Source organism: Alosa pseudoharengus, unplaced genomic scaffold, assembly GCF_046254945.1.
Source record: "Alosa pseudoharengus isolate Yale_2024_CS ecotype anadromous, Long Island Sound unplaced genomic scaffold, YU_APseudo_1.1 YU_APseudo_1.1_scf_18, whole genome shotgun sequence".
In the NCBI taxonomy this organism is placed as follows: Eukaryota; Metazoa; Chordata; class Actinopteri; order Clupeiformes; family Clupeidae; genus Alosa; species Alosa pseudoharengus.
Genome location: NW_027468650.1, coordinates 7,549,843 through 7,575,715, shown reverse-complemented (window position 1 = coordinate 7,575,715; position 25,873 = coordinate 7,549,843). Strand labels below are relative to the sequence as shown.

At 48.3% G+C, this 25,873-nt stretch overlaps 1 protein-coding gene across 3 annotated transcripts in view; it reads right to left on the bottom strand.

Moving 5' to 3' along the window:
• The window catches only part of arhgef4 (Rho guanine nucleotide exchange factor (GEF) 4), a 79,894-nt gene extending 60,739 nt beyond the window's left edge, over positions 1-19,155 (bottom strand). For all 3 annotated transcript variants that reach the window (XM_076290173.1, XM_076290174.1, XM_076290175.1), the window contains exon 1: positions 19,021-19,155. In XM_076290173.1, coding sequence (XP_076146288.1) covers positions 19,021-19,059 — 39 coding nt within the window. In that variant the 5' untranslated portion in view covers positions 19,060-19,155. The remainder of the gene's footprint in view (positions 1-19,020) is intronic.
• Positions 19,156-25,873: the final 6,718 nt, after the last annotated feature.

The window sequence follows — 25,873 nt, the reverse complement described above, 5'->3', positions numbered from 1 at the left end:
GCTGTGCATACATAAGCAGGACCACATGTTTGCTTGTAAACAGCGGATTCACGCTATTTAGAGCAGAGTTCCAGCACCTGGGAGGAACAAGACTCCGATTCTGAGAGCGGGCAATGTACAGAGCACCTGACTGCACAGCTATCTCATCAGGAAGTTGAACACATGCCAAAAGAACTGTCGTTTTTCCCACACTATAACACTCACTAGACACAATACAGTTATCACGGCTATCAATCAGGTTTATTAAGTCTACTCAGACACGTTTTAAAGTCATAAACAACAAAAACATAACACTGAGTGCACTTGCAATCATTCTGCAGACACATATCATGGTGGCGTCTAGGCGCAACTTAGTAGAAGAGCCAAAACATCGTCATTCAGGTCAGACTTACACTCCAGAGCCTGAGCACCACAGCTGTGTCCATGGTTAAAGCACAGAGCCGAACGAATCCCCAGCTGAGCACGGCCCCCATGGCGCCCGACAGCCCTCTCTCTCTCACACACACATTCAGATTCTAGTCTCACACACACATACTCCATACGTCTTGTTCACTGTTCGTCCGCTTTGGTTTCCCCTCCTCTTTCCTCATCTCCTCCCTTGTCTGTTCTCTTCACACCCCTCCCTCTCTCTCTGTCTCTATCCCTTCTTTGTCTCTGTGTTTATCTTACATCGCCCATCCTCTTGGGCGCATCGGGTCCCCGCTGAGGCAGTCTTAAATTACAGAGGAGTCCCTCTGCTGGGGAGCCCGGTGCTACCTGCAGGAACTCGCCTGCAATAATATCCACACACCCCCCCCCCCCTTGGCCACACACAGGAAGAGAGAGACACAGCACAGAGAGAGAGAGAGAGAGAGAGAGAGAGAGAGAGAGAGAGAGAGAGAGAGAGAGAGAGAGACAGAGAGGTATGAGATTAAGGTAATCAGGAGGGAAAAGGGGTCTGTTTCATCTCGCATAGAACATTTGGTCCCATGTTAAAACTAGGTGGCAGGCAGTCCCTTCTTAATCAACCCCAATCAAGGTTCTGCAGTTACTCACACAAATAAAGGGAGACACCTTGAGTTCCACACCCAAGAATAATACGGCACCAGCAGTTAATCAGCAGAAAAGACCCACCTATTGCCTAAAGAGCTCACCTGCTGCAACATATGCTAAGTATGATCTATGATAATAACTAGGAACTATTCCAATTACTTTGAGTACCACACCAAAGAATAATACGGCACCAGCAGTTAATCTGCAGCAGAGACCCACCTATTGCTTAAAGAGCCGACCTGCTCCAACATATGCTAAGTATGATCTATGATAATAACTAGGAACTATTTTCAAATACATTCATCTGGAATGGATGCACAATGTCTGTAGTGACAGCAGAACTTTTATGAGAATGCAAGTGGCTTCATATCTGAGATTCTGAGGAGCATTTGACTATGACCAGTACACAGGAAGCGGTCAGGAGGGGAACCCAGAAGTGGACGAGTGCTAAGTGGTGAGCGCTTTCTCTGGGCTATGGAGTTATCATCCTATAGGAAGCATGCAGGCCCGGTCTGCTGCATAATGACCGTTGTGGAAACCAGTGAGAGTTCATGACCTGTGGTCTACCAGTGGGGAATGATAGGGACGTCCTCTCTCCTTTCCTGCGTTGACATTTACAAACATTTACGTCTAGACGTGTACCCTCAAGTGACCTAAGCATTTAAAGATCTCTTAACAAGTAAACATGAACATGTGACCAGTGATGAGGTGAACAGACACTCTATGATCAGGATAAATAGATACAGTAGTAATTGCCTAGTAACTACATGTAACTAGGAAGTACAGCAAGAGGTTAGGACTCAAGAGATGCCACCAAGTTATTCTTATACATGATATGCACAGCCTCATTGTGAGTAGCCTAGCTCCTGTCTTCATGTTATTAATAACCATCCCCACGCTAATCTCTCTGCCAAAGGCTTTAGCCACCCATGTGCTCCCAGGTAGTAAACACTCAGTGATTGACAGGGGATTGGTGTTTCTCTTAATGGAAACCAGTAAGTGAGGAGGGGCTTCGCTTAATCCCTGCCTTTGCATTGGTGGTTGCTTCAGTGGTCACCCTGTGGCTGATCGACCCACCGGCCCTGTAATGGCGAGCGGAGTTGTTTATGGGCTTAAAAGGGCTCCCACAGACGGGCTCTCGGACATCGCCTGGCCGTGAGAGACAGATCGCCGGATGAGACGAGACGGCGGCTGGCCGCTGGCCGCCCTCTGTCACATGCTGTGTGTTAGCGGCCTTAGAGCCGTGCACTATTTCTGTTTCACACCAGCCTCACAGGCCCAATAATTGCAGCTGTCCACTCTCTTAATTAGGTCAAATAATTTTGTCATTGCCCAATGATTACATCAGCCTGATATTTAAAGAGACACTTCGCAAGAGTAAAATACCACCAATACTATGGTAGGAATAAATATGTCAAAAATGGGTAATGATGGGTAATGAACTTTATGGTTCCATCTGATTTAAAACTTTTAAATGTTTATTGTTTCTTTTTCTGTCATATTCTGTCAAAGATGAAGCACAAAACATGGCCAGAGAGACAGTAAACTGGGTTTGTACTATGGGATTAACAGCGCAAATCAATTTTGATGAAAGAATGAATGATTGCCAATAAAGTGAGTACAATATATTTCATACTACAAGGGCATTTATTTCACTGTCCAGGTCAGTTGCATGGACTATGATCTGATCAGATCAGATTCAGTCATGCAGATAGGATAATGTATGGCTCTTACGTAATAGATGCTACGCTATGAAAAGCAGCTCCTTTGCATGTAATGACCACATCTGATCAACAACTAAGGGTTTGCTGTTCATAATCACAGTCAATAACACTAAGCCGAGGTGGTCTGGGATTGTAGGGAGGAGTTCCATCTCCGGTTGTACATGTGGGGGAGTCTGCCACCCCTGCCTGTGGTAACTTCCCAAGCCCCGAGTGGCTGCAGGTCAGCGGGGGTAATCCCATCAGAGCTGCCGCGGCTACTGTGGGTCTACGTCATAGACCTCCCGCAGTTCACAGGCGCGCATGCACATATGGTTCTGGGAATTATAGGAGATTTCACTGAAACTGAACAGCCACAGTAAAAGCTATACATCAAAAGCTATAAGGCACCTGAACACAAGGCTCAACTAGGATTACCATCATTTACTTGGCTGTATTAAAGGGTAATACAGTAAATCGCATGGCTTACTCAAAGAAAGACTAGTCAAAAGTCAAAGGTGACAGTGGAGGTCAAATAACCAAGTCCACCTTGCCTACAGTAGCATGATGGAAGTAGAATTGCTGTGCTGATTTCCAAACTGTATCAGATACAGCTGAGTAACAAATTCATACATTACGTCAATACCTTTCATCATTAGATCAGGCGAATACTTCAATTAATGAACAAGCTGTTCCATTCTGACAGGATTTCACAGATGAATGCAAAACACAAGCAGATGATCTGTTTTGGAAGAGAGTGCTGTTCCATGCTTAGGAGAGCTGGATTGGAATTCTGTCTGGGAATGATGGGAGGCGCAGGTGGGAATATTCCATTCATCCATCAATGGACCATTATGTAAACCAGCTGCTGGGTTATCTCACTTCAAACTGATAAGGCAGAGTGGAGGTGATCTAGCATGCGCACAGAGTGAGGGCAGGCCACATCCTGTCTGACATTACCTGTCCCACGCAGCACCACACGACCAAATATTCCAGTATATCAGATAATCGGGGAAGTCATTAATTGCAACACAATTAGGAGTATGACAGCCAGGCAACACACATACTACTCACGTGTATTCTCTCCCTGTTCTAGAAGTCTCCTGGGATTAAAGTGTCTGCTGAATGAACAAATTGACTTGAGGAAAGTTTCTTATGGCAACTCTCAGCGGCATCCAGAGCAACTCCATTGAAAATGTTCACTTGCATTACATAATCATGGCCTGCGCTAGGCCCTGGGCTTTAAAGCGTTAACACCCCGTGTGATCTGAAGCAACAGGACCACAGCCTAAACAATGTCATTGAGACCAAAATGCAAATAAGCCCTGTGGTCTGAGCAAATCTATTCATTCTCCACCAACACTCCATCAGCAGCACTGTATTCGGAATAAAGCCAGTTGTTGTTGTCGCTATTAATCTCGGCAAAGGTTTGGTGATCTGATCTCTCTCCGCCTTGCTTCACACAGCACTGGGGGTAGGGCACCGAGTTGCACCTCTCCCCATATGCTGTGTGTGTGTGTGTGTGTGTGTGTGTGTGTGTGTGTGTGTGTGTGTGTGAGCATAAAGGGGAGTAGAGTTGCGATGAAAGATAGCATCTCTGCGCCGTGGCACATTTGTCTATCTCAGCATTTCTCTCTGCGTGAGCGCTGTACAGTCCAACCTCCACGAGACTCTTGCGCAACCGAGCCCACCACGCAACCGAGCCACTTTGTTGGCGTGCCAAAAAAACTGCTGGTGATCAAACGCAGCCAAAACACTTATTATCCTCACATTGCCTCACAACAAAAAGCCGCTCGGGCGCCCAGGAGCCTCCCTTCATCTGGGAGCAAGACCGGATGGTGCAGTAGCCGCAGCCTCCTGGCTAAGGCCCCAGAGGTGAGAGAGGACAATGGTGTAAGGGGATAGGCCCCCCCCCTCCCCCCCTCCGTCTGCAGCCCCTGCAGTCACTGTACTCACTGCACCATGGTGACCATGTGGAGAAAACCCTGAATGGAGGAGTAATGTTATTCTCCGGTCAGTGATATGATGTCTAAAAAGCATGGTCAGTGAGTCAGTGATGTCCAAAAATATGACACGAAAAGAGGTTAAGCTACATCTGTGCTTTGTTTTTTTTTTTTTTCAATTCCAGTATTTCCATAGAGCTGTGGAATCAGGATGTGGAGAATCGAGGCGGTTCTAGCGTGCGAGTCTAATAGCTTCCCATAGAAACTGCACAACCCACGAGGAACCGTAAGATGATAGGGCCCAACCAGAGACACCTGAGGAGGCCAAGCCTCTCTGAGCTAAAACAGAGGGTATAAAAGACTCGGGCACACTCTCTCAGGACGAAAGACCACGGCCACAATTACACAGCATGCACAGAAGCACAGAACAAAGCCACACACAAATACACACACACAACCGCAGAATGCACTATCTCCAACATCTCCATACGCCATGCAATCTATTCATAACAACAAAATTCTTCCACCTCTGAAATGCCAGTGGTGGAAGAGTAATGTAGAGCACATCTGAAAGAGCTAGGCTAAATAGCTCTGAGAAAGCGTTTTGGTAGCTTTTGTTCGAGTAATTGAGACATGTGGCCATGGGAAGCTGGCTGGAAAAGCTGCCGCTCTAAAATAAGCTGGATGAGGTAAGGCAGGAGGCAGCCATGGAAACGGCAATGCACTCATTCAGACGTGCTTTGATGTGGGAGGGGGGTTGCCATGGGTTACGGCACTCAGGTGTGAAATTTGCCAGCTCATGGCTCAGAATGTGTGTGTGTCCGTGTGTGTGTGTATGCTTGTCTATGTGTGAGTGTGTGTAAGTGTGTGAATACATGTCTATACTTGCGTGTGTGTGTGTGTGTGTGTGTGTGTTTGTGGGTACTTGGGTAAGCGCTAGTGTGCTTGTCTTTAACCCTCCCTGTGCTTGTGCAAGCAAGAGTGTGTGTGTGTGTGTGTGTGTGTGTGTGTGTTTGTAGGTAATCACAGCGACAGAAGAACGGCTTCCGGCTGAGTCACATTTCTGCAGAGGCGCTCATGACCTTCCACAGCCATGTGGGAGAGCAGCGGCATCCACAGCACACACTGTGCCCACTCCACACACACACACACACACACACACACACACACACACACACACACACACTGTGCCCACTCCACACACACACACACACACACACACACACACACACACACACACACACACACACACACTGTGCCCACTCCACACACACACACACCCTGTGCCCACTCCACACACACACACACACACACACACCCTGTGCCTACTCCACACACACACACACACTGTGCCTACTCCAGCCTTTGTTCCCTCACACACACACACACACACACACACACACACACACACTGTGCCCACTCCAGCTTTTGTTCCCTCACACACACACACACACACACACACACACACACACACACACACACACACACGCACACACTGTGCCCACTCCAGCTTTTGTTCCCTCACACACACACACACACACACAAAAGAAAACCATAACGCAGAACACGGACCGTCAAGGCCAACGAGAACCTGGCAGTCCTCTATATAATAACCGAGGAGCTTCATGTCGCAACACTTGCTCTGGAGGGGACGGTGATCTCGGAGGTGTTGCGGGAGATGACGCGGATAGTCTGGGGCTTCTCACGCACCAGAGGTGGTGAAATGGTGTAAGAGAGCGCCGCCGCCGACACCCTCGGGGGAGACAGGGCTTACAGGAGCGGTCATGCGTAGGAGCCGTCACTTCGGCGCTCCTCATCACACACTTCACACGCAGCGCAGGTGAACAGGTAGGGGCTGAGGCAGCAGGGAGTTAGGTGGCTGCTCACCAGCATGAAGGTAAACACATGCACACACACACACACACACACACACACACACACACACACACACACACACTCAGACCTAGATACACACACACACACACACACCTGTGCACGTAAAAATTCTGCTGGTAGGCTTGATGTGATGAGGCGTAAAATAAGCACACACCTTGCTTCCTCCTATCCTCTGGGAGAGGGATTTGTTATAATCTCAGCATAATGCCATTACTTCCCAAAACAAATGTGCCTTCTTGGCTACAGTGTGTGAAGAAATAAGTGCAATAAAAACAACCTGACACAATCAATAACTAGGGAGCTCTGTTAGATTTCACACAGTTACCTAGGAATGTGTGAATGTGTGTGTGTGTGTACATGAATGTGTGTGTATGTGTGTATGTGTGTGTGTGTGTGTGTGTGATGGGTGTGGAGGGTGGAGACAAGTACGATACACAAGTAATTGCTGAACTAGGGGTCAGTGCCGGCTAGTCATCACCATACAGACACGAAGGAAAGCACAGACGAAGGAAAGCACACTACACACAGACAGCCAAACTGTGTGCTATCATAACATCTCTCTCACTATTTCCATCAATTCCAACGCTTCAGGAATTTACTCTTAAGCATGCACAAGGTGTAAAGACTTCACAAACCCTACCTTAAAAATAGAACCTCTGAAAGATGTTGTCACAGGTAGACTGCAAGTACTGGGTTTAGATACAAAAACACACAAATGTTCCCATATATAGACCCTTTCAACAATAAAAACAAAAACAATGCTTGAACATTATATTTGGGCCCCAATCTACTTCCTCTGCATTAAGATAACATATGGAATGTTAAAACGGAAGCCTTGTGGGGCCAACTATGATGCTGATAATGGAACTCTCTTGAAAGGGTCTACACACAAACAATGAACAGAATCTATTAATAGAACCCTCTTGCACACCAGAGTATCACGTACCTGCTCTCAAGGCGAGGTGCTCACTTCAGACCTGCTGAGCCCATCTCGTGAGCGCACCTTTCCCTCTCCTCAGCTGCACTGACACTGTTCCATCTCGATTTCTGTTGAAATCTCTCTCTTTCACTCAGCTTCACACTCTCCGCTGTCACTCTCTCTTTCTCTCTCTTTCTCCCTCTCTCACTCTCTTTCTGAGCAATACTTTCCAGTCAGTGGCCTGTTGGCAGTCTAGCTCCTCCTCCAGGTTGCCAGAGTCGGAGTGTGAGAGAGAGAGGGAGAGAAAGAGAGAGAAAGAGAGAGACCGAGAAGAGAGGAGAAGAGAGAGGGGAATGCACGTGGGTGCAGGCGTTCATTCAGAGCCCTGTCACACACACACACACATCCACACACACACAAACACACACACGCACACACACACATACACGCACACAGGCACACACACACACACACACATCCACACACACACACACACACACATCCACACACACACACACACGCACACATCCCCACACACACATCCACACACACACAGACACACACACACACACACACACACACACACACACACACACACACACACACACACACACACACACACACACACACACACACACACACACGTACACACACACACACACACACACACACAAATACGGCTCCTATTGTGCCGCCCGGGTGGAGCACAGGGGCACCGCTCAAATGAGCTGTGACAGCCACAACTCAGCAAGCCCAGCTGAGCCTCGGCACCACAGCCTCTGACCCCCCTCTCCTCTCCAGGCTCCCTCAGCTGACCCCCACACCCCACCCAGCACCTCCACCTCCACCTCCACGCCCTGCCTGCCTGCCTGCCTGCCTGCCTGCCTGCCTGGCCAAATCAGCCCCGCCGTCTCCTCAGACACTGCCCAGGAAAAGAAGCCTGGGCAGGAACAACCTCGCCCCTACCTTGTGGTTTAGGAGCTCTCAGGAATCTGTCAGGGAAAAAGGCAGAACAATAGAAGCGCCGGTTAGTCCCTGAATCTCTGCTCCCTGGTTAAAGGTGTCGCGTCGGTGAGGACTGTGAAAGCCAACGGTGTGCTCTGGCACAGGAAGAGTCCCCAGTCTGGCGTGCACTATGGCTCCTCGTGTTTTGCAGAGGAGAACAAGGAGTACGCGAGGCATCTGGCTCGCTAATTAAAAATTAATGCGGCCATTGTATCCTACTATCACTGAGCGCTAAAAGCACCAGACACCACAGCAGACAGACAGTCTGTCAGACTGGTAACGGCTACCCCTCGGTTTCCACTGAATTAAACAACAAAATATGTCTCTCTCTCTCTCTCTCTCTCACTCTCCCTGTCTGTCTCTCTCTCTCTCTCACCTGTAGGGAAGGTTAATGAGATCACAGTCGCTGTCGAGGTTCAGCAGGCTGTCAGATGGGAGAGGGAGGGGGGATTGAGCACTGCTACAGTGGAACCACCCTCACACACACACACACACACGCACACGCACACGCACACGCACACGCACACGCACGCGCACACACACACACACACACACACGCACACACACACACACACACACACAGCGAATCTGAGGATCTGAGGTCATCCATGCCTCTTCGCTGCCACAGAAGTGCAGGAAGTAACCCGACCTCTGCTCCCGCTGGAGGAGGGAGGGGGAGTAAGGATGAGGGGGCTGCTGGTGGCAGAGTGGAGCGGAATGAGGAGTGGGTGGGGGTGGGGGTGGAGGTGGGTGGAGTAGGACAGGGGGGGGGGGGGAGGGGGGTAGCTCCCTGGAGCCCATACCGTAGACATCCATCCTTCTGTGCAGGGGTTGGATTCAAAGCCACGGGGCAGACGCTGCTACTGAAGGGACCATTTATCAGACAGAAGAGCCCATCTCCAGCGCGCTCCGTCCTGGCTGGGGCCCTTGATGATGAGAGGCGAGCGACTGGGCGAGAGAAAGAGAGCAGGCTGGGAGTAAATCTCCATTGTGTTCACCTACGCAGCGGCGCTAAAAATGCGGCCCATTCAGAGAGGCACAACGGTGGCCTCACACTCGCGCAGGGGGCCCCTGGTTCAACAGGGCCTCGGCCTCATTACTGAAGCCCATGCACCACTTACTTCAGCTTTGTCTACTGTGTAGAGTGAGCGGAAGACAGACAGGGAGAGAGAGATGGTGTGTGTTTGTGAGAGTGGGAGACAGAAGGAGAGAGAGAGAGAGAGAGAGATGGTGTGTGTGTGTGCGCGTGTGTATGAGAGAGAGGGAGAGAGAGAGAGATGGTGTGTGTGTGTGGGAGAAAGAGGGACAGAAAGAGAGGGACAGGGACAGAGGGAGAGAGAAAGAGAAATGGTGTGTGTGTGTCTGTGTGTGTGGGAGAAAGAGGGACAGAAAGAGAGGGACAGGGACAGAGAGAGAGAGAAAGAGAGATGGTGTGTGTGTGTGCGTGTGTATGAGAGAGAGGGAGAGAGAGAGAGGGACAGGGACAGAGAGAGAGAGGGGGGGGCTGCTATTTTGCTCATAGCTCTTTTCTTTTTATGAGGATAGGACCTGTGCTCAGGTGTCTCTGAGGGAAATATTTATTCAGCCCCACAGCGGGGAAAACGATATTAAATTAAGTGCAACAGGTAAATTAAACAAACAGGTCTTTGCTTCGGCCTGGACGGTAACAGCCTAATGGATCATGGGAGAGCAGAGGGAATAAATAATTCATTTCCAATTACATTTTCACTTACACCCCGGCTTCTTTGTCAGCGGCCATTCCCTTCCTCCCTATCAATGATTCCTCAATGCTTTAGTTTGGTCTTAATTAGGTGTCACACAAATCCCTATTATGGACATAAACCACAGCCGCCACTCAATGAGCCAGCATTTGAAAACTTAGCACAGAAAACCGTGTGTTGTGCTAATCTGGGCTAATTACTCATAATTGGATTGACCATTCAGGACAACACTGGCCTGTAATGGGATAGCTAAGTGCTCATGAGACCACGTCATCAATACAGATTGTGTGAACCTTGTCCAGATCTATTTCCTTTCCAGATGGATCTGATTGGTCTCTACCCATGGTGCCAGTTACAATGGAGCCAGGAAGAGCAGAGTTGCCCTAATTAAGATAACAGGAGCCCCCCCCTAAGGGCACTCTCACAAATTCATTAAGGTCTCAACATTATGGTATGTGAAAGTAAAAATGTTTCATTTACTACTAAAGGTGGGAATAGCTACTAAAGCAAAGATACGCTGCTATCATGATACTAGGGTCACAGTATGACATTCCAATTCTAAAATATATTTTAGCAAGTAAAGTGGCTTGATTCTGCAATAAATTGCCATTTATTTCTCCTATTATTAAAGATTGAAATAAGTGGAATTTAGTGACAGACAGCGATGTGATAATAGATTGCTACCAAATGAATACCTCTCTTTCCAAGTGTGCAGGAGTGGCAACTATGGCTGTCATGTACCATGATAAATATGGAAGTCCTTAGTGCCAGTGTTTCGGTTCGGTTTCCACACTGGTCTGCTGTAGAAACATGATGGTGCTACATGTGCACCAGACAGTGGAAGAGGACCCACTCCTTACAAAGACATAGATACAAAGGGCTAATTCTAAACTAATAAAAGCACAATGATTCATAATTAGAGGTGATTATACACTAATGAAAACATAATTATGAATACTATATTACATTTCTCCCCACCCCACCCCAACACACACAACAACACACCTTAGGGGTAATTTACATACTGACTGCCCTTTGCCTTGAGAAATAAGCAGCACCAGTAAGATCTTAATGAACAGCAAGAGCCGTGTTTGCCTTGAGAAATAAGCAGCACCAGTAAGATCTTAATGAACAGCAAGAGCCGTGTTTGCTTGTGCCTGTGCTTCATGTGTGTCACCGTCAGTGTCCACTGAATTGCTTTGATGTGGCGCCCAGTCTTTTGGATGCCTCTTTTAGAAAAAGCATGTGAATTTCAGGCAGGCAGTGACAGGGCGTCCTACCAGCCAGGACCTGGCCCACTTTCCCTTTGTTTGGTCGGCCCCTCGGCAGGGAATTAGCCGGATCTGAGAGCCCACGGCGCCGGATTAGGCTCAGCCGGGCAAACTCACATGGAACCGATGGGAGCGGTGTGCCACAAGTGCCGACACTTCTGCCTTCTCTCCACTTCTTTCTCTTTCACTTTTCTTCCCTGACTATCTCTCCTTTTGCAGCGCCTCTCTCTCTCTCTCTCTCTCTCTCTCTGTCTGAGCACCTGTCTTTACAGTGGAAATGAACACTTATTAGGTAGGTTCTTTATTGAGAACCCCGCAACTGTTGACATGAGAAAGTACTGTATGGTCTATAACTTTAACTTCACACTGTTCCTTAGCAGGTTCATCACCAAGACATCAAGTCAAGTAGTAAAATATAAACGTGAGTTTGCAGCCAATTTTTATTTAATAGAAAAGCTGCCCTGTGAAGTCAAGTCTTTCAACACCTTCAGCACACATGAACACACGCACACATGAACGCACGCGCGCACACGCACACGCACGCACACACACACAAATAGCTTAAGAATGAATTCATGCATCATCTGGGGTGCGACTTCATCCGAAGTGTTTTCCTCTTGCCACATGCTTACCAAACAGCCCAGTTCAGAAATGCACACTCCTCTAGACTCAAGGCTGGGCTATCACCAGCTCTGGCTGCACGCAACTGAGTCACACTTTGGCACCAGGGGGGCAGGACAAGAACATCTGCGCCAACAACACGACTGAAGGAGCCCTCTACCCGCCCCCCTGCCTACCTCCTCTTCCCTACCCCACACGGAAGGATCACAGCAGCGACCCAGCTGCATCCCAACACCGACTGGCCAATCACGGCAGAGTCTGTGGGCATGACCTTCACCTGACCTTTTCCCGGGGCGTGGGCGTGTGGGCAAACGCACTGCCGAGCGGCGCGATGATGCCACTCCTCGGCCGGCGCGACGCCAAACGCGAAAGGTCAACATTTACCCGTTGCTATTCAGATAAGCTCATGTTTTATGCTGCCCAAAAGGCAGAGCCCGAGGAGAGCGGAGAGGGGAGAGCGGAGAGGGAAGAGGAAGGCGGACCTGGACACAGACACAGGCAATCCTTTATGCCTCGCTCTGGGCAGCTGGCCAGCATTCAAGGACCAAATTCTGTTTTTGTTTCCCTCCCCTAAGGGAGACACACAATAAATATAATTACGGCAGCCAAGATCTGCTATCTGCACTTTAATGCCCGGGCTAATTGGCTGATTTATTTGAATCGAGCTTCCAAGCAGAAACTCGCTCGCCTGGCTATCGCCTGTTGAATCGAGATAATCCAATTGCGAGGATTCCCCAGGCGCATTTTATGTTTGCTGGTCTATGTTTACATCCATCTTACAAGTCAGGTCACATCTCTCCCCTCCCACAGTACAGTGTTTATCACTAAACGTGTTGTTGACCAAAGAGCCATGCAACATACAGGACGCTTTTCGACACTACAACACACACACACACACAAGATCACTCCACGTACCGCCAGCCGGACATGTACCTCTCAAGCCTGTGTAAGGTGATCAGAGGGAAGGATGTTTTCTTTCTCATGTGACTGATCTGAAGTCTGTTGTCTTAGTAATGAATCTGTCGCCTCCATATGACATTCTCCGCTCAACCGGGTGCAGTAATGGCCTTTCCAGATGATGAGTGCACGGCCTCAGCCAAGTAGCCTCAGCCTCTTGACCGACAGACACTCGGGTAAAGCGAGCCGCTCTTCGTGAGACAGAGAGGAGATATGTTTGTGTTGCTTTAATTCTCAAGTAATCGCCCCAGAGCATAGCTTGGTGGGAAGTAAAAATAACTGATCGGAGAGCGAGATGGGACGAGCAGGGGAGGGGAGTGAGGGGGCGACAGAACAGACTAGATACCGACAGGGCTGTCTTTAGCAGCTCGCCCATTCCGAGCCAACACACAGCCATGTAAAGGCGTGTGGAGTCATACGCTACGAGGCGTTTCTTTTTCTCTCTTTTATGCTCTAGGGATGTGGAACTATGCTGTCTTCTGGACAGAATACTCAAAGCTCACAAATGGTAAAAAAATGCCGCAACGACCTCACAGATTCTATTTCAGATATTCTTTCCCTGCTTTTGTTGCCTGTAGTAAACATCCATGGGGTCATCCACCATCAATCCTGAGTGGCAGGCTAGGCTTTGGGATAGGGACACCTATAGGCCTTGTCACCCAATATGCAGTCTCCCTGTCACCCAATATGCAGGCATTATAGCAAAGAACCAGAGGAGGCTGGTTAGATCATGCAAATGCCCCCTGGTGGAGATGGCATGACTGGGTAACACGTCCTCTGTCAACCCTGCACTGATCCACTCAATCCCGTTACGTGGCAAACAAGAGCCCTGCCACCACTAAAAGAAGCACCCGTCTCAGCCACATTATATCCCAACCCCCCCCCCACCCCACCCCACCCCGTCTCAGCCACATTATATCCCAACCCCCCCCCCCCCTTCCCAGTTGATGCTACCGAGATCAAGGCGGTCACCATGGTTACCGGTAATAGAATATTTGAGGGGGAAGCAACAAGCTGCAAGGTTCCCAGGCCCCTGCTGAGAACATAGGAGAAGAAGCCTGTAAGGAGGGGTAGGAGGACGTAATTGCGGCGGATTCCCTGCAGAGATCATTATGCGGCTTTGGTTCCTAAAACCACTCCAGAAGGATAACAGCGAGCACTTATCAGCCACTCGGCCCAATGAAAACAGCAATGCACTGCCTGTGTCCTGTATTATTCCCATATCTGCGCCTCAACAGCTTCCTTTTATGGCATTAATCAATCTCAAGTTTGTCTCAAAGTAAAAACCTATAGACTGCCAAGCCGCTAGGATTGATGGTGTCCTTCAATACGAGTGGCTGGTGATGACCTCTCATTTTGAGTGGAGATGTTATCTTCAGAGGAAGTTTAAAGTGAATCAGCTTGTCAGTGATTTAACAGCAAGCCTGTGCAGTTCTCTGGTGGCAGGGTTTGGTGTCTTAGTATTGGTATCAGTATATCACCTCACACATGCTAGCAGAAGGCAGAGGGCAGAGAGGTGAGAGACATCTGGACTCTCTCTTCTCTTCTCTTCTCTTCTCTTCTCTTCTCTCTCCTGCTTCAGTCTGGGCAACAGAGGGCCTGCAGTAATCCCAAACTGACTGGCTGTCATCTGCTCGGGGCCCCTGCATGTTTTCAAGTGGACCAGCTGGGTCTCGCATTCGGTGACCACGGTCAGGGCAGGCACGAGAGGACAAACACTCAACAGGCCTGGTGCCAGCGGGCCAAATGTCACAGCAACACAGAAACTTGGGGTCAACGTAGTCCAGCCACCTGACAACAACAGCCTACTCACAGGCTATAGGAGCCACTGGAGAGCCACTCAGGATAAAACACCCCTGATTGCCTCCATTTGCCACCAGTCTAAGCTAATGCCCTCTAACTGGGTTTCAGAAATGCAGCCATGGGGCGTGTGCTGCGTCGATGCCAGTCTGTCAATGCCATTTCAGTGTTTTTGACGGAGTGCCAGACTGATAAAAATTGAGTGGCCTAAAAAAACTCACAACACTCCAGCAAACCCCCCACCCCACCTCCCAGCATCCAAACTTTAAATGTCCCAGGAGTGCTGCGCTGAATCAACCCCACTCTATCCATCTGGTTGGGCTGGCCGTAAATTAGCAGGGAGGCCAGCAGGCCCGGCACTACCCTATAAAAGCCCACATTAACATCAACCCGGGGCTTGTAAATGCATTACCAGTATGACAGGGGGCTCCTTAAACTGACTGTTTATCATGGTGAGAAATGTCTTAGGGGATACATTGACCCAAATGTGCAAAATGATGTATACGTTCGAAAAAAACAAATGACACAGACCACCAAAAAAGGTGAGGAAACAGTCCTGGAGGCGTGTTTACGTTAAGGACAGACAGTTAGGGTTATGTTGAATGGACCTTTCAAACATCAGCTCTGTAGGTCACTGGAGCGTTAACCTGATCTCTCTTTGAACTCGAGGCCCTCTGTGGGGGGGTACCTGAGATCCTCAAAAGGTGTGTGAGCATGTGGAGCTCATACCAGGTGAGTTAAAGTGGTGGTTTCAGGGGGTCTATTCGGGCATGCTGCAGCCATAGCCAGTCTTCCCCTCAGCTCTGTTCTAATGAAACTGGGGAATGTAGGCATATTTACTTCACTACTTTACTAAGCACAATGGCACATCACATAAGGCAATATACTTTAGATAATATTCAAAAACAAAGAAGAAAAGGGGCTTCTGTTTGAGGGACAGAACTCCAGTGAATGGAATGCCTTGTTGAATGGATGACACTGACGTGATTGACAGTGAGAAAGCCCTGCCTCTTACACTGGCTCACTAACCCATGCCAGAATCCATGGGGAAACAATATAAAGCACACACTCTCAAGTTGATTACCAGGCAGACACCCCACAGCATGGGTATTCGCCAACACTGTAAACAGACAAACAACCACTCCAAAATTCCCCTTCTGAATGTGCCAATCTGAAAGCACTAGCATGAGTTTTGGAAGACTTCTGGTAGTAGGACAGGGCGACTCCGAGGTAAAAGAAAGCAACTGATGTGTGCATAGGGTAGAGTAAGCGTGAGGATGATTAACAAGATCAGCATGTGAGGAGGGCAAGCAGCTCATGATCAAGAGGACAAGCCACCAGTAATACCAGTGGGATTCGCATGCCACCTATAATGCCAACCGGGATGCCCAGGGCCACCTGCTTCTTCTTACTCACTGGTCACTTAGGATCTCTTTTCTTTTTTCCACCCCTCTGATGTCAGTGGTTAAGGTCAGTTGAATGAGGGCGACTTTGACTTTATTCAGTGGGATTGGCATGTCACCTATAATGCCAACCGGGATGCCTAGCGCCACCTGTTTCTGACCACTAGCTGGCCACTAAAGATCTCTTTTTGTTTTTTCCACCTCTCTGATGCCAGTGGTTAAGATCAGTTGAGTGAGGTGACTGACTTTATCCTGGACTGCATTCCTTTGCCATCTGACAGGATTAAAAAGCACGTTTGGCATTCATCCCTGATGCCCCCTCTGCACTGGCTCTACAACAGAATCAATACGGCAGCCTACTCACAGAGCAGATAAGGCTTCATCATTCACATCAGTGCCGATGGGGCAAACAAATCCTGACAATTCACTATCCAGAGGAACAACAGTGGCAGCAAATGAAGCTGCTGTTCCAACAGAATACAAAACACTAGTAGAGGGAGCTTCCTGTCGCATGCATACTATGTGGCCTACTGGTTAGCGCTTCGGACTTGTTACCGGAGGGTTGCCGGTTTGTAGGCATGGCTGAAGTGCCCTTGAGCAAGGCACCTAACCCCTCACTGCTCCCCGAGCGCCGCTGTTGTTGCAGGCAGCTCACTGCGCCGGGATTAGTGTGTGCTTCACCTCACTGTGTGTTCTCTGTGTGCTGAGTGTCTTTCACTAATTCACGGATTGGGATAAATGCGGAGACCAAATTTCCCTTACGGGATCAAAAGAGTATATATAATTATACTTACTTATACCAAATGAGCATTTATAAAGGGCAAACAGTACTTGAATTAAATACTGTGTAAATGGAGAGGCAGATGGAGTTTGTGGAGTCTGAGAGTCAGTCATGATGGTGCGTCACACTAAATGTGTGGTCACATGCTTCCTGCGTGAATCAGTGATGCCCTACAAGCTTGGTCCCTAGAAGTTGAGCAGTGCAAAAACTATGGACGGGGTTTGTGTAACCAGGAATAGACCGGTTCATAAACTGTCACTCTGTAAATTTGCTTGACCATCGGACAGCTGCGTATACTTGAAAGTCCTTTGACTATAAGGTTCCTCTAGCTTATTTTGGAAAATGGTGACACACTCTTAACAATCTGACTAGACAAGCAGCATGAAATGAAAATAGTCCATGCTCTCAAGTGGCATGCAAATTACCCTTCTCTGCCAAGCTCGATTGCATCTCCACGCTGCACCAGCTGTCTGTCAACTGTGCCACTCACCACACGCAAGCAGACACACTGGTGCTGCTATGGGTCCGCATGTGGAGCTGTACAAGGAGTGAGCAAAATCACATTCCCCCTTGTCATTGAACAAACATAAGTCAAGTACTTCCATGAGCGTGTGCGTGTGCGTGTGTGTTTGTAAGCCACTGACCCAGCCAAGGAATGTGTGGTATTGAACATTGGCGGCCGGCCTCACACATAGCGAGAGAAGCCTTGAGCCAAACCCTCCTGACTCTAATCGGCTGAGTCACCCGAAGACCAGACCGAAAGCCCACATCCTGTCAGGCAGCCGCGAGGCTGGGGCTCTGAGACCTGCGCCCTTAACCTGATTTGCAATGGTCGGACCAGGAAAAAGCACAGACTAAACACGAGCAACATGCGCATTGTTTTGGGCCATTTCAATTATATAAAGAAAACCACGAACAAATCGGAGGATGTGCACGAGAAAAGTGAGTCAATGCAAGCAGTGCTCTGGCGTCTCCACTGCTCTGGGGAAGCTACAAGCAGGTGTTCTAATCGGCAACAGGTGAGGGAGTACGTCTGCACACAGCTGCTCTTCCTTCTAGAGCTGCTAATGCCATTGTACCTGCTGCCTTCACTGCACTTCCTGCCCCGAGCCGCTGTTGTGCTGTGGGACCTATGAACAATATCCTGAGATGACAACTGTTTGTCAAAGTTACATCCCTTCTGAACAGAGGGAATTTCCATGTCTTTCTCTAGACAACGCAAGGCCAGTTTATTTATAGAGCATATTGAAAAACAAGTTTAGTGCTGCATTATACAGTATAGAAGAAACAGATGCAACTCCTGTGAAATGTGTTTAACTGAGTGGCCACCCCCCACTCAGTTAAACACATTTCCTACAAACTGGCCCTTGTAAACAGAATCGCTGCAAAGTCCTAAAAAGACCTCGAGATCACCCTAGTGATGGAGCAACATGGCTGCGCCTACAAAGAATTACTCTTGTTTGCATTCTCAAGAGCAGGACAAAAAATGGACATTTCCACCCCAAGGGTCAGATGACATAAATAAAGGCACAGTCCTGAGCTAAGTGCATAGCAACTGTTGAAAGTATAAACAGAAGCCTCTGTGAGAGCGCAGTGGAAAAACTCCCCTCTGTGAAGCCGGGTGTGCTCACTCAGCACCGATGCCAACCGCTGATAAGGCACATCAAGGAGCCGCAGCGAAAACATCAACAGACACCTGACAGTCACCCCTCGCCGATCTGACACAACGCACCTGAGATGAGGGCCCATGGCAGTTAATAACCACGGACATGTGAAAGGACCATTTAAGGACAGCACAGTGTAAACACAGAGTATTATAAACACACAGTATATCAGGGAAGCCCCTGCACTGTGTGGGATCAGCATCAAAGAGAGTAGAGGCAGAGAGGAACAGAGATGGAGAGAGAGAGAAAGAAGGGGAAGGAGAGAAAAAAAAGAAAGGGGGTGGAGGAGAGAAAGAGGAGCCCTTACCTTGAAGAAAGTACGCAGGAAGTACATAATGCTGAGCATTTTGGGGAGTGCACTGGGAGAGAGCCCCTCTCTCTCCCTCTCTCACCTCTCTCCTCTGCGCCTCTGTGTTCTCCAGGGCCCTGCTCTGGCTCACGGCTGGCCACGGCTTCACATGCTCCCTCTCACACAAACCTGTTGCTATTTTAGACGGGACTTAGCCCAGGACGGGACGCGCGGGGAAGGGAGGGAGGGAGGGAGGGAGGGAGAGAGAGAGGGAGGAGGCCCAGTGGAGAAGGAGGGAGGGAGGGAGGGAAGGGAAGGGAAGAGAGAGGGAGTTGTGCCAGAGAGGCTTACGGTGCTCACGAGTTGCGTAACAGCCATGGCTTATCGAGCCTACTGCCCAGGCAACGCGAGGTTCCAGGGAACGTTTACAGGCCCGTGAAGTTTTCTCATGGTGAAAAAAAAAAACACCACAAAGACATCAAACAATGTTGTGATCAGTCAAGCAGCCCTGAATGCCCTTCAAACTGCCAGAGCAGAAAAACCAGTTCCTTGCCTTTGGTTCCCTTTCTGGGAAGCCAGGAGAGCCTATCCAAGAACACCATGTGCTCGTCCTGCCTCTGACGTAGGGGCTGCCAGTGCCATGACTACCGTGCGCCGTTATCAACAAAAAACACATCGGCCGCTGGAACACATTGATCATGGAGCAGACGTCCAGAGCTCACACCGACCCTCAGAATTTACACGCCTGATGGCATGTCATGTACAGACTCCCAGCTGGTGAAGGGGAAAGAGCAAGGCAGGGACAGCAGATTCCAGACGAAATTCCAGACTGGGGACAGAATAAACAGAACAGCTCCTCAGAAGAAACCCTGAGGCTCAGGAGAAGTAGTAAGGAGTCCGATTTGACGCCACAAATACAGATAGGAGATGGTTACAGCATAGAGAATGGAGGAAAACAACAAGGCAATGCTTGTGAAATAACAATGAAACATTACACCACTTAGCAAATCAGAACAGGAAACGTGCGCCAGGAACGAGAATTATTTTTGAGACCATCAAAACTGCACAAACAGTCTGGCTTTCAGCTACAAATCTGGCAGGTTTACTGGCAGGTTTAAGACAGCTGTATGTTGCCCCCTAGAGTCTACACACAGTAATGCCAGCTGAAGATCTATTCAAATGTATTAAGGCTGTTGATGCTTCTCAACATCCCCTAAATTAATATCTCAAACCACAGCTCTAATTGCAATTCTCCCTTCAGGATAAGAACATAACCAAGAACTCGTTGCTCTGTGTTGTGTATTCTCTCGGCCCCTGAGAGAGTTGTGGAAGAGGGCTGTTGTTCTTCCCCCCAGATCCCCATTCATAACCCCGATGTCCCTCTGGCACGAGAGCCACTCAGTTCCCAGAGCCAGGGAGGCATGATAAATGGACTTTGGCCCGAGCCTCATCTCACCGTTGTGGTGTTGTTTTTGTCATCAGAGTGCCCAGTAATGGCCAGTGACACGTTAGGAGCAATAGGGGGAAAAACAGGATGTGATTCAGGGGAGGGGTTCCAGCGCAGAGACCCAGAATGCCAGTTGCTCCACTAATAAAAACCTTCCACCGAAATTTGGTGGTTTGATATGCGTCACTAAACCACAAAAATGTTCATAGCACACCAATGGGACATTCCATGGTCAATTAGTGTACCATGGGCGTCATAATACGATGTCCATTATTATACTCTTAGAGGGTTATATCTTGCCATCTCCAGACAATTCTGTTTTTCTCAGAGAAATAATAGGCCTAGACTTGATTTACAGTACACAGGTATGTATGTCACAAAGTTGGGAACAACGGGTAATATGACCATTCTACTCAGTCAAACGATCTCATTTCACCTTTGGCATGGGTGAGTGTGAAACTCCACCACACCACAGTTTGGCCGTTTGAGTGGGACCCTCGCGTGGCTTGATGTGCAAATGTCCTTCGGTGTGAGCGAGTGGGGGGAGATTCTATCAGCTCTTGTGAACGTGCTCACAAACAAGCGGACCCCCCCCCCCCCCCCTCGGAGCACTGCTTCCCCCCGTAGCGGAAGGACACCCAGGTTTTCCAGGTCTGCCTGCGGAGCCATGCAAGAGACAGAAAGAGGGGAACACGATACCGCACCAGCCGTTGCCATGGGGGTCAACAGGTTTGGAGGGCACTTTTTCTCTCTCTTTACTTCCCCCTCTCTTTTGTTTGCATTTGGTTTTGTTGTGCCTTTTTGTGTTTCCTGTGGGAAAGCTGAGGAGAGCAGAAAGGAGAGCAGTGCTTAGTGAGGAAGAATGTTGATTGGAATATGATGGTTGGACCAGAAACTGTCCCACAGGCCTCATCCTCACAGGGGGACAAAGAGAGAGAGAGGGAGAGAGAAAGAGAGAGAGAAAGAGAGAGGGGGGGCTGAAATGATGAAGAGAGAGCGCACAATCCTATCCTGACTGTAACTTGATGAAGGAACCCAACTCCACCCAAACACAGGGCCTTGGGAAGTGTCCTCTTTGATGGTTGATAAACAGCACGCTATGAGCCTCCAACCTGCAAATATGGAGCTGAATCCAGACATACCTCGTTAGGGTGACTGGGCGCTCGCACTTGCATGAAAGATTGTTTGTGCACAGACATCTGTGTTGTTGTACATTTAGCCTTCACACTGTCATTTTGGTCATTCATAAAAACTTCCAAAAACTGCCAAAAGAATATTAGCCTGGCAGGACAGAGCAGCCATTTTCAAATGAGCCCGCAGTTAGGGGCTCTTTCCTCCGCTGCTTTCCCAAGAAGAGGACAATGGCCTTCCATCATTATCCCATCACAGTGGAGCCAAGACCCTGCCTCTGCTCTGCTCTCCTCTCCTCCTCTCCCATCCTCATCTTCCCCACACCAATTGCTCTCTCTCTCTCTCTCTCTCTCTCTTTCTCCCAGTAATTATGCTCATTGCTTTTTCCTCTGGCATCTCCCCCTCATTCTGTACCTATCTACTGCTTATTTCTTCTCAAACCTCCCTCTGCTAGTATTCCTCTTTGTCCACATAACTAAACATTCACTTCCTACGCTAACATGTTCATATTCAGCATACGTTGAACTCTTCTACTGTCTCTCTCTATTGCATATTAAATCCAAATCACTAAGCTATAATGGTACAAATGCAAATACATATGACGTTGCCAAAACCAGAGATAAAATGGGTAATCAAATATTCTCCTCTCTCGCTGTTCTTCTTGTCGACTAAAACTACAAGAGTTTAGGATTATTGGAAATTGCATGGACACTGAAGCATTAAAGTCAAAGTCTGCTTTATTGTCAATTTGTCAAAATTATTAGTGGTGATTTGTTCCTGAATATGGTTGAGTTCAGGCGCGCCTGCAGGTGTACGTCTGTACGCACTGTGCGTACCATCAGGCTCAACAGCGAGAGAAAATTTCCCTTGTGTGTGTGTGTATTCACACCAAATTGGCCTACCATACCTTCCCAACTATGCACAGTATCCCATTAGCTGCATGCCATCAGGCTATTTACCATTTTCTATTACGTAAAGTTAGTGAACACGTTATCAAAATTAACGTGCACACATTTTGTTTGAGCAGGAGAGAGAATACGCACGCAGGCACGCAATAGGCTACCATACCATAGCATTAATTCCTGCAGGCGCCCCTGGTTGAGTTGATGGAAAATCCAGTTCTATTTCTTATTGGCAAAAGTCACCATTCCGCATCATAGCCAATGCTTTTTAAGGTCACCAACCACATGTGAGCAAGTTGGAGAAGCTGGACGATGACATGGCAACACAAAAATACTCGCAGTATTCCAACACAGCTTTGGTCACACACCCATGATCTCTCACTCTCCCTCTCAGTAAATGTCCATATTTTACAATATAATCTAAGCCTGTAACAGTCAAGGCAGACAATGCAGTACTTAGTACAAAGTAAAACAAAGGCATAACAATGGGACAAGCAAGAAAACATAACAATGAGGTGTAACACATTCTATCTGACTTTGTCCGTGCATTGGTCCAATGGTTGTAAGTGATGCCTGTTACTCTTCTGTTGCTCAGCGATTCCTCTCACGTACGCTAAACTATGAACACAATACAAAAAGAACATGAACAAACCTGACATATCCCTAAACAGTTTTGCGGTTCTATACACTACTACATTGTCCCGGCAGCCAGTCAATTAACAGAGACATTGAAGTCAACCTGTGCCTGAACATGCCCAGATAATTAAGCGGGTCATTAATGTAAATAGTTCTCTGCAAAGCAGTGGCTGCCAACAGTCAGCAGGCCCTTCCTCTGGCGAAAGGCAAAGCAAACAGGAGACGCTCCTGAGAGACTGTAAAACCAACACAGACGCCTCTCCCAGGCAAGCTCGCAGACATTTTGGATTAGCTCGATAAGTCAAGTAATTCCACCCCATTCAGAGAGAAAGGCCCTGATAAATGGGCCCCTTGTGGGACGGGCCAGTGAAGAAGGAGGCAGAGTGCGGTAACAGACATCATCGTTGGGCTAACAGGAAGGGAGCTGAATACGGAGCAGTCAGACAGGGCCAACTGCCGGAGATCTCTGACCCACATCGTGCTGTATTTGGAACGCACACCATGTGTAAATATGACTGAGGGTTAATGCAGCCTATCAAAGTGTCTGGGATATACAATCATACATTGAGGCGTTTATAGTGATGATGTTTCAAGACAAGATGAGAGTTTCATGGGAGAGAAGATGAAGAATGAGAGAAGGGATCGTTTAGAGGACCATGAGCCAGTCTACGAGAGGGACTACAGCAGAAGTAACGATCGTGTGAATGAGAGAAGGGATCGTTTAGAGGACCATGAGCCAGTCTACGAGAGGGACTACAGCAGAAGTAACGATCGTGTGAATGAGAGAAGGGATCGTTTAGAGGACCATGAGCCAGTCTACGAGAGGGACTACAGCAGAAGTAACGATCGTGTGAATGAGAGAAGGGATCGTTTAGAGGACCATGAGCCAGTCTACGAGAGGGACTACAGCAGAAGTAACGATCGTGTGAATGAGAGAAGGGATCGTTTAGAGGACCATGAGCCAGTCTACGAGAGGGACTACAGCAGAAGTAACGATCGTGTGAATGAGAGAAGGGATCGTTTAGAGGACCATGAGCCAGTCTACGAGAGGGACTACAGCAGAAGTAACGATCGTGTGAATGAGAGAAGGGATCGTTTAGAGGACCATGAGCCAGTCTACGAGAGGGACTACAGCAGAAGTAACGATCGTGTGAATGAGAGAAGGGATCGTTTAGAGCAGGGATTCCCAAACTGTGGTACGCGTACCCCCGGTGGTACGCGAGCTGCTTCTAGGGGGTACGCGAGATGAAAAGGGCTATGGCGGACAGGTGTAAAATGAAAATTTTAAATCTTTTGTAATTAATTTATGAATAAATACATAATTTCGAATCAGGTCATAATGATATAGAAACATGAAATTAAAGGATATCATTTATAAACTCTGTATGTGTTCATCAAAAAAAGGGCAGCTTGGAATAGCTAATAGAGCCTGGAATAGCTAATAGAATGCGTTACTTTTGAATGCGTTGGATGGTCCGTGGTCCGTGGGGGGAAAGTTTTGTGGATATAACAGGTTTTTGAAAAAAAACAAAAACAGAAAGGAGGGAAGGAGCAAAGCTAGGAGTTATTTGAGATGGGCAAGAAAGGTAACATTAAGCTAGGCTTTACATTTAACAAACTAAAGGTAGCCTAAGTTTAGCCTTTCTAGGCTGTATAGCCTAATGTTGTCCAAACGAATACATCCTTGTCAGGCGTTGTTGTAGGCCTATTATAAGATATTGTATGTGGATGTAGTTAGGCTACTATGCAGGCTACTTTTCATAACTTTTTAACTGACCAAATGCACGCACCTAAAACCGGGAAACGGACAAATATTGTCAACGGGGGGGGGGGGGGGCTATAGAATGCGTTGCGTTTTTATGTGTTTATGTGTCGGAAGGTGGGGGTACGCGAGCCGAGTTGGAATGTAGCCGGTGGTACGCGGGGGGAAAGTTTGGGAACCGCTGGTTTAGAGCACCATGAGCCAGTCTATGAGAGGGACTACAGCAGAAGTAACGATCGTGTGATCTGAGAAAGACCTTTGGGGACTCGTCTAGCGGGGGCCGCTAGAGCTGACCTCACACGTCAAAAAAGCACCAGCACCTTGAGTGACCGGCGATGACAGCAGCACCACCACCGGCAGCGCATTGCGTCCTGCGTCCCACTAATCCTCTTGATCTTCAGCCTCAGCCTGACTCAGTCCACCTGTGCTCCCTCCTGAGCCAGCGGAGAGCTAGAGAGGGCCGTGTGGTGGCGCTGGGCGCTGGGTGGGAGAGAGAGAGAGTGCTCACTGTGTGCTCACTGTGTGCTCCCATGATGGGGGGACACATGAAACCGCCACAGGTCATGGGGTTAAACCCCGCCAACAAAGGCCAGTGTCACACAAACACATGATGTCACCACTTCAGTAATAGCTTTGGGGGAGCGTGCGTGTGTGTGTGTGCATGTATGTATGTATGTATGTGTGTGTATGTGCATGTTTGTGTGTTTGTATGTGTGTATGTATGTATGTGTATGTGTGTGTGTGTGTGTGCATGTTTCTGTGTATGTATGTGTGTATGTGTGTGTGTATGCATGGGGGTGGGCTGTTTAGAGCAGCTCTCTCTTTCATGCCCTTAAGTACCTCTGTGTGTGTCCTTTTGTATGATTGTGCTTTGGGGCCTTTATGCCTGAGTGTGTGGGTGTGTTTGAGTAAGTATGACAACCTCTATGTGTATGTGTGTATGTGTGTGTGTGTGTGTGTGTGTGTGTGTGTGTGTGCATGCCTTTATGTATA